Source organism: Calliphora vicina, chromosome 4, assembly GCF_958450345.1.
Source record: "Calliphora vicina chromosome 4, idCalVici1.1, whole genome shotgun sequence".
Classification (NCBI taxonomy): Eukaryota; Metazoa; Arthropoda; class Insecta; order Diptera; family Calliphoridae; genus Calliphora; species Calliphora vicina.
In genome coordinates, this window is record NC_088783.1 from 99,006,977 (window position 1) to 99,016,866 (window position 9,890).

Below are 9,890 nucleotides of genomic sequence, written 5' to 3' on the forward strand. Positions count from 1 at the left end.
TAGTTTTATATGAAATATTGGTAGTGATTCTATTGTAATGTCCGTCACTGTATATATAAATGAAATGGTCCATGTATGTAATGGCATCACGCGAGAACGGCTGGAGCGATTTGGCTGATTTTTTTTAATATATTGCCTTCTTTTCACTTCTCACTTTTCTTAATAACAGACATTGGATAAACTTGAAGAACTAACATTATTAAATAGCTACCGGGCGAAGCCGGGACGGTCAACTAGTTTAGAATAATTACGAATTAAAATAAAAACGAATTTATGCAAATTACACGTACATACATACATTAATATTTATACCAATTTGACTAATACAATTCAATCTTATTTATTATTTTTGTAATTAGTATTTCAAATGCCTCCTCGATCATCGCAATGTATCGCGGAGCTTCTTTGAAACATTTGTGTCTCGAATTGGCTGTCAACTGCATGTGAGTCGAATTGATGCCAAGCGTGGATTGTGAATATAGACTGCGACCCGTTAACATTAAAATATTGATGCAATCGTCCGTTAGAATAGGAAAAGCTTCGGCAAAACGTATTAGAGATGGTAAAATATTACGTAGATATTTACATTTGGCCTCGGTGGAGAGTAGGGATAGTGCTGATTGAATAGTGTTGACGCAAAATTTGGAGACGCTTAAACTTTTCGGAATGGCATATTTTAGGACCAGGTGGGACGTCAAGTCGATTGTAAAGATCTGTTTATCCATTTCCGGCATGCTAAGGAATTCATGCAGGAAATCAATACAAATGTGCATAGAGGGAACTCCCTTAACCATCATGGGTATCACTTCGCGAGGGTAGGTTTGAAAGTGCACAAGTTTAGCCAACGATGGCTCCGAGATGAAAGCTTGATGAATAAATGAACAAATAATACCCTGAGCTTCGCGCAACTCGAAGGAAGAAACTCGCGTATCTCCATTGGCATACATGTCAGCTAAGACTTCGAGCAATATATGAACTGCAGCGCTCTCTTGCGAAGCTATTAAGGCGGTCTTAAGTTCTTCTCTGTCCGTGTCACACTGGACTTGTCCGTTTTTATCTATAAGCTGCTTTGATTGCATTTGTATGCTGAGATGGGCCTTCGACGCTGCTAAACTTCCCTGAAGAATTCTCAGCAATATTATAAGAGTATGGGGACAATGGAATATTTCTCGGCTGCAACGCAAAACTTGCAGTGGATCCAACATATTTTCTACAACGAAAGAGCATCGATTTATGTAATCTTCCGATGCCATAATCGAAGTTAGAGATTTTCGCCAGAAACTTATCGGCAATACACCATTTAAACGGAGCCAAACATCCAAATACAAATTTTTTATTGACCGTGGAACTTGTCGTTGGAATACTTTTGGTAGATTTTCTACGATTAAATCAGCGTTGCGGGCTATATCTTCAGGGGGCATCTTAAGCAATGCCTTCAAAACTGGTATTGCTTTCCCGGGCTTAGAATCCAGTTTATCAAAATCTATTCTCTTAAGGCTTTCTTGAATTTGTTCAACCGATTTTTTAGGTGCATTAATATTGCGACAAATCCCTGAAGTACAGTGTTCTTCGAGCCAGTCATCTACCATACTCAAGTGAGGATAATTGGATACAATGAGACGCAATAACGGATGGAAAATGCCCACATACTCATTATGATAATGTTGTGCTTTTTGCAGCAAATATTTCATTGGTAGTTCTGAAAGAAAATTGTTGGTATATTCTTTGATTTTCTTTCCACTCATTGCGGCATTCGATAAATTTGAAATTCGAGTGTCTTCATACAAGACGAGGTAATAAAGTATCAAAAGCTGGGCAGTTAATGGACATTGTACTTGGTATTTGGACAATTCATCACTATCTGCTGACGCCAAATTTCCACTCAAAGCGCCATATTGTGTGAATGCATGCAAATTAGGAGCTGATGTGATGTCTCCCAATACATTAGTACCATTGAAATTGGAACGGAAGATATGAAGAATCTCCATTTCGGAAAACGACTTGTGCATATGATCGACATTTACTTTGCCTTGTGGATTTGGTACAACCAGTGTGTTCACATACACTTCGATTAGGGCCGGCATCACAGGGTGCAGAGGGCGAACCGAGTTGCATATCTGTTTGTAAATCCACGACTTAATAGGCACCTTATGTTTGAGAAATGCTCTTGACTTTAGCAGCTGATGTATGCAATGTACTGGTAAATATCCCGGTATATTGGCATTTAATTTCGGTGTGACCGGCACACGTACCGCATGCGATGCTACTACTTGCTCTGTGAAAAGGTCCTGTGTGAAAACCTGCTTAATACGATTGGTACTGTTCGGTCTTATGGGTATTTTCATGGCCAAGGTCGAGCACACTAGCTCTCCTATGGCTGATATTTGATTGCCATGAAAATGGATTGCTAACAGTAAAAGCATTTCACCCAGAGAAGTGCTGGCATCAGATCTCCTACCAAAGAACACATCCTCTTTTATGAGCCACTGTAGCCATTCAACAGCCTTATTTTCGAGCAAGGCAGTAGAAACCAATGACGGACACGCGATCAACATGCACAATGCTAGAGAAACAAACCGCATGCCAGATTGAGTGGGATGCGGCCTACTCGAAACCAACTGAGCCAACGCACTGATTTCGTCATCATTAAACCTTAAACACACATAATAATCAAAATCACAAATACAAATTTTTAAATTGTTTATTAAACAAAACTTACTTTAAGCCGGCAATACCTCGCAATGCACAGTATAATCGCATCAAAACAGCACCTTGGACTGTGTAGTCTTCGATGTCATTGTTTTGATTGGTGGCATTATGGACGATGTTCAGCAATTGTTGTAACAGTTCGGCTCTTACCAAAATTAATGCATCTCCTTTTCGTTTTTGACTAGAATGAACATATTCCGCAAACCATGTACGTACATTCTGATCATTTCCCAACAACATACCTGTTAAAAAAGATATCTAAAGAAAATCATTAGTTTATTGACGAAGAGGATTCTAAAAATAAAACAATAAAAAAAACTTTTTAAAACTATCATCATTTTGAGTGCTCAAAAAAAACAAAAAAATAAACTTTTAGTTAAATCAAACTATAAGTTACATTATACAATTTATAAGAAATAAAACTTTGTCGCTAGAAGCCCAGCATAAAGAAAAATATAGCGACAAGGTTTTATATCAGAAGTGGCCACTTAAAATCGGTACGGATTAAAGCGAGCATAACTTTTAAATGAAACAACATATGTTAACATTTTATACATGAAATTGTCTGGCTTTGCCTTTTATGTCTCCCATTAATAGCTGTACAGCTTTTCTTTCCACTTCTACCGTTATTCCAGCATATTTATTCCACTTTGTTCTCATCAAAATCTGGTTATTTACTGCACTGTTTTTCAATTTACGTTTAACAATTGCCCAATATATCTCGATTGGACGAAGATTTGGGCAATTTGTTTAATTTATGTGTTTTGGTATAACATCAATATTATTCTCATTATAGCACTTCATAGCTGTATTTGAGTAAATACAACTTGTCATTGAGTAATGACAACTTTGTATCAGATGTGTGATGTCTTATAAATGACAGCAATCGCTTTTCCAAACTCTCTTTTTATATATAATTCTGATTTATTTGTTAAACATTCCTGAAAAGTTTGACTCTTCAAACCGCAGCTGCGGATTGCTTGCCAAATTAATATTTTTGTTCAATTTTACGTATTAATATTTAAAGGCCACACAACCTCGAGCTGCCGAGACGTAAAATTTTTGACCTGATATCTGCCGAAAATCAGATTTTGGTTATATTTTAACCCGACAAAGTCGGATTTTCTAGTTATTTGTGCACAATTTTATTTCTAGCTTATTTTTCCATTGTGTCTACACTCAAGTTTTTAAAAGTGAACGAACGGAATCCCGTAACTTCCAGTGATAATTTGTACAAATTATTAAAAAATATCAAGTACGCGAACACAACTAATGACTTGCAATTCATTTTAGAATAATGGTAGATTTGTTGTTAAAATCTTTTTCCATTTTGATAACAGGGGCCGTTGTTATGATTACTACAGTGCTGGGTGTGGACAACATTCTCTTCAGTTGTGGAATGAGGTGCATTCTTATACTGCCTTAAAAACTCGTTGAGATTTTGTTGATATGCACTCGTTCCCAAGGCCCTTTGGGATATTCCCAGTGATGATCTGTATACCTCTTAGGTTTATTTGCTACTCTTGTACAATCGTTCTTTTGCCAGTGCTTCAATATCTGCGTCGATTTTGGGCCAATACGAGCGATATCTTTCATTTTTACCACCCATGAATGAGCTGCGTGCAAATTTTGAAGAATATATTTTCGAAACTTCTGTGGTATTACAACTCTGTGTTCGAATATTAAGCAATTACCTGAGAGTCTATAATTCGATTCTGGTGCAGTGGTAAAGAATATCCTTTCTTAATAATATTGCAACTATTTTCCGAAGTTCGGAACCTTTACGAGTATCATTGGCAATTTTTTCAGCTGTAACGAGCAACTGGTTAAACTCGTCGTATTCAGCAATTGCATCATTTTCGTTGCATTGACTTTTTTAAACTATCTGGTACAATACGTGACGTGTAATCTGCATTACTATTCTCTTTGGATGGTTTATATATAATTTCGAAGTCAAAATTACTTAAAAAATCAGCGTAGTTTGCCATACGAGAAATGCAAAGTAATGGAAGCGATTTGCTAGGGTGCAAAATCTGAGTGAGTGGCTTTTGATCGGTTTTTAATGTCCAATGTCGTGCATATAAATATTTAAAGAATTTTTGTACGGCCCATACTATGGCCAAAGCCTCTTTATCTATTTGAGAGCAACGTTGTTCTGTCGCACTCATTTTTCTACTTGCGTTTGCAATAGGTCGTTCTTCGACAATACCGCGCACAAGCCGGTTTTACTAGCATCCGTTGCCAACAACAATGGAAGTTTTGGATCATACGTTATTAAAACTTGTGGCTACACTAAAATTTTCTTAATATTATAATGACAGCATACGCCATTATATTCCAAGAAAATTCCTTTGATTAAGTATATCTCGTAATGGCCTCACACGAGTTGCTAAATCCGGAATAAAAGCACTATAGTATGAGGCTTTACCTAGAAGCAGCTGCAAGTCTTCTAAGGAGTTTGGTTTTGGTGCGTTCAATACAGATTCAATATGCTTATTTGACTTATGATATGCCCTAAAAATTCAACTGATGTTGCTGCAAAAACACTTTGATTTGTTTAATTTAAGACCACACTGTCTCATTCGTACCAAAGTCACATCTAAAATTTGTTGTAATTCATTAAAATATTTTGCAAATAATAGTATATCATCAAAGAAATTAAGATAATTAGGTAGTCCTTTTAAAACTTCTTCCAATTTTCGCTGCCATATTGCAGGAATATTTGCAGCTCCATAGACTGCACGAGTGGGTTGTATAAGGCCATGAGTAATAGTATTTAAGGTAAGAACATGTCCAAACATTGTAGCACCCTTAATTCTGTTGAATAAATCTTCTAGTTTTGGAATAGGATGCTCATCGATAATCATTTGAGGGTTGATCGTGCGTTTATAGTTTCCGTAATACGTAGAGCTCCATTTTTTGGTTACTACATGGGTCGTGGAAGCCAGCTCTTTTTCCAGCACTCTATTGGGTTTTCTGCATACCGTTTGACGGCAGTCAGAGCGAAAAATATTGGTGCCGAAAATCATGTGGCTTACGTAAATTTCTAAACGGCATATTCTAAACGCTTCTTTTAGTTCACAGATGAAATAAATGGTTTACGCCTAGCAAAACGACATCTATAGTTTGTCTTCTGAAGCACTCTTCTGACTGTTGCTGTGTGAACATCTTTCCCCAATTCTTCTTTAATCTCTGCAGGAACCTGTGTTGAAGATATTTTTGGGCATATCTTGACCTTTTTGATTATATGGCTGCATTTACGCTCACTTAAGGATCTAGGACGACCTATATGTTTAGCACTTTCAAGTAAGATAAGATTTTCCTTGATTGTGCAGGTTAAGGATGATATTGCGCTCAGTTTCTGTTGTTTCCTTTTTTTGTTAGCCATTTAAGCACTCTGCTACAAAATAACACTTTTTGTCAGAACTTGAAAAGCGACCTAATGGGGGTTGTATACCTAGGTGAGGACATACTAAAACCGTTTTTATAGATTTTGAAACAGCCTCAAAATTTTAAGTTATTTTGAAAAAACTGTTTTAGGGTAGGTTGATGTACTTTAGTACCTCTAACTCACACATTTTTATACCGATTTCAAAATTTTAAACAACTATAGATAGGTAATCATAAAATGTATGCATAAAATGTATATTGCAAAAAATTGTGTAAGTTTTTATAAAAAGTTTCGCATTATTTTTTTCGTCATTTTTCAAATTCAACAATTGTTATTTTAATTTTTATTTAATTTATATAGACAAAAATGAGATATTACTTTTTAAAATCGGTTTATATTTGCGAAAGTTATTAAACTTTTTAGAAAAAGTTCGAAAAAATTTACCTTGTTAAGAACTAAATTTCCTTTATACATTGGTGTAAATTTTTATAAGCCTTCATATCAAAATAAGCAATGAAAAACGACTAAAATCAAAAACGTTGATCAATTTTGTTTTTCTTTTATACATTCTTGCACGTCATTTTAAAGCGTAATCAGTTTTCTTTCCAAACCTGTTAACAAATTTTAAGTTGTACAAAAACTGACTGAGTTACTGGTCGATAAGTTGACGAACATCACTGAAAACGGTTTTTTAGAATAACTTCTGAATTTGAGGGTGTTTCTGAAATTTTTAGACACAATTTGTAATGTACTCAACAAGACCTATAGCCCACACTGGGTCGTTTTCCAAGTTTTTTTTTCTATCGTAGTACCGTGTAATTATTGTTAAAATTTTTTACCAATTGACATTAACAGTTTTATAAACGAAAACTTAAAGAAAAGTAAATAAATGGGCATTTTCTAAGAAAAAAAAAGTGGATAGATCAATAAAATTTGAAGAATCTGATTAAGTGTGCCAATAATTTTGTTCGACGGAATTGGGTAATTTTTAACAACAATACGTCCTTTAAATTGAGCTTAAAGTACAATGAGCTTCCTGTGCCAATACTTAAGTTCGGCGCTGTATATAAGCCCTATAAATCCGTTAAATGCTAATAAATCTATTATACATATTCGTATCATGACAAAATTGTACCCTGATCAATTTCATATACATACATACATATACAGTTGTCGAAGGTTCTTCGCTAGGGAAAAACTTCCGATTGATAAAGCTATCGCTGAGTTAATAACATTTGGCGATGATCAAATAATCCTGGAAACGAAGCCATACTTTCGAATGCTGTGACATTCGGTCTTCCGTTCATATAGCTCCCATACAAGACCCACTTCAGAAAATTACTTTACCTTTGAATTTCTTTAATTCAACAGTAATTATTAGGGCATTCAATTAATCGGATTTCTGATTTAATCGGTTAATCGTGCAAATAATTAATCGAGGTTTAGATTTAATCGGTTAATTTTTAATTATTCGATTAACCGAATAATTTCCATTTTAATTTTTAATTAAAAAGAAAAGCTAGAATTTTGTGTACTTAACATTTCAACAAAACAATAAATAAACATGTGAGTTTTTTTAGGATTTTAGGAAGATCTTGTGAAATGATCTTTTAAAAAAGACTATAATTTAAATAATTTCCTTTTAAACGATTTGTTTTAGTTTTAATAAAACTTGACTTGAAATAACTATCTCACTGATTGTAGATATTGGAGAAATCGAAAGTAAGGCATGATAAAGAATATCCAATTTTTCAGTTTTTTCTAAGCATATAAAATCCTCCATCATACCATGGGAGTCCTTTTTGGATTTTTTTAGATTTTGAATACTTTAATAGTTTCTTTAATTTGTGATAAAAGACTCGTTTCTGTAATGCCTTCAGTTTCGTCTATTACAATGTTGTCCTCCGATTCATTAGGACAAAGTTCATCATAGAATATTCTAGAAAAAAGGGTAATTTCCAAATTCCTTAGTGTCAGTTTTCGTACTATACTTCAAAAAACTATTTCTAGAAGGGAATGTTTACGAGTTAAAAAATAAAATTTGTGTGTTTAAAAGTATATTTCTATATGAAGTGCCAAAAAAAAAAAATTTCGGTTAATCGACACAAATTAATCGGTTTATTTGTTATTTGAAAATCGTCAATTTTGAATTATTCGAACAGTTAACCGACCAATATTAATCGGTTAACCGATAAAGGGTTAATCGATTGAATACCCTAGTAATTATACAAGAAACGTTTGGATAATTGCAATTTTAACGAATAAATTCGAAACATTCAATAATTTGTATTAAATAATATAGATGTGTTAAAAATTAATTCATATGTGTTTTATATCAGCTTTAAATAAACTAAAAACTTCTGTTTGTAAATTTCCATTAGTGTAAGGCAAGTAAAAGTAAATACATACCAAATCCTGTGGATATTTAAGACACAGTTTGAGCATAAACGAAGGTACTTTCAATATTTCCACGCAAATTGCTCTAGTTGATAATGCCTGTGATGGATTAATTTCGCTTAAGGCCATTAAAAGAACAAGCTTCTGTTTTCCTTCATTTGATTCTTCATCACAGTTGATAATAACATGAGTAACGACATCCCGATAACAATCTGGAAAATTAGCTACTAAAGCGCATATTATTCGATGTCCATTTGGTACTTGAACAAGTGTGTCTGTAAGCTCTAATATATTTAATAAAGATGGCAGCTCAGCTAAAGCAATACAAAGAATGTCAACGACTTCTTCCAAATATATACCATCGTCTAATATTTCAGACTGAACAGGAGACTTCTGTTCCGACAACTGCCATTGAACGTTAAATATTTCTGATAGCACAACACGTACTTTGCGTGTTACATCTGCTCTCTCGAACCCCAACGCAATACCTGTTTGTAATCCAAACTCTGACTGTTGTCCATCGTAGTACATCGATTTCTGGCGCGTCTGTAATTCTTTTTTCAACTCTTGTTCAAGCTCATGGTAATTCACTTGTAAATACGACACTATACTGTTAACCACCTCAATTCCAATAAGAACCGCTAAAATTTGTTTACGTGATTCCATTGACGACTTTGTGTTGTCGAGTGGAGACAACAGGCTCATACGTACTAAAGCCGGCAGTACAGGCCGTATTTCGTTTTGTGGATATGTGCTTAACGCTGTTATATCAAGATTTTGCATTGCCGCAAATACTCGTGCCGTTACATCTTGCATTGTGTTTATTCTTTGATTTATTTTCTTTTGTGGCAGTTTAAACGAAAATTAAATATTTTTGTGAATCCAAACAAATTTTGACAACTACAAAAAATCAACAAAACATATGTTTGCGTTGCCAACCTAAAAAATTAATAACACTATGTTTTATATGGATGATTCCATACGAAAAGTATAATTTAATATCTATTATATGAGTAGGATGAGATGCAAAACTTGTTCGTTACAAAAATTAAAAAAAATAGAGATAACCATTGATTCTGGCAGTACTTGTGGAGCTTTATAGTAAGCAATATAGAAATTGTATGGATGTATGTTCTTTTCATATATATACATATTTGAAAATAACGGCAAAATAAAGTAAAATACAACGTTCAGAGGAAAAACTAATAGTGATTCAGTTAGAAATAAGTATGTTTAATGATTTCATATGATTAGTTTTAAGTATTATATATTTATTCAATAAATTATGTATAATTATATTTGAATTTTAAAATTTATAATGTTGGCTTAATTCAATAAAGATACGGGCAATGATGAACCGGTAAGTGGGAAAAGGTCAGGTGGATTTTGGGTC

At 34.0% G+C, this 9,890-nt stretch overlaps 1 protein-coding gene across 1 annotated transcript; it reads right to left on the reverse strand.

The window, feature by feature from the left end:
- Window positions 1-288: 288 nt before the first annotated feature.
- On the reverse strand, window positions 289-9,369 carry IntS2 (integrator complex subunit 2). The gene is made up of 3 exons (XM_065506962.1): window positions 8,510-9,369; window positions 2,720-2,967; window positions 289-2,652 (listed from the first exon to the last, which is right to left on the reverse strand). The coding sequence occupies exons 1-3, from the start codon at window positions 9,311-9,313 to the stop codon at window positions 321-323; spliced, it is 3,384 nt and encodes a 1,127-aa protein (XP_065363034.1). The 5' UTR covers window positions 9,314-9,369; the 3' UTR covers window positions 289-320.
- Between the last annotated feature and the right edge of the window lie 521 nt (window positions 9,370-9,890).

What these genes read in the sequence shown, in the direction of transcription:
- IntS2 (XM_065506962.1), bottom strand. Translation starts at nt 9,313, where the DNA reads ATGCAAGATGTAACGGCACGAGTATTTGCGGCAATGCAAAATCTTGAT. An exon ending in TTAAATATCCACAGGATTTG is followed by an intron (nt 2,968 to 8,509) that starts GTATGTATTTAC and finishes GATTTTCTTTAG; the next exon opens with ATATCTTTTTTAACAGGTAT. An exon ending in CGAGGTATTGCCGGCTTAAA is followed by an intron (nt 2,653 to 2,719) that starts GTAAGTTTTGTT and finishes TGTGTGTTTAAG; the next exon opens with GTTTAATGATGACGAAATCA.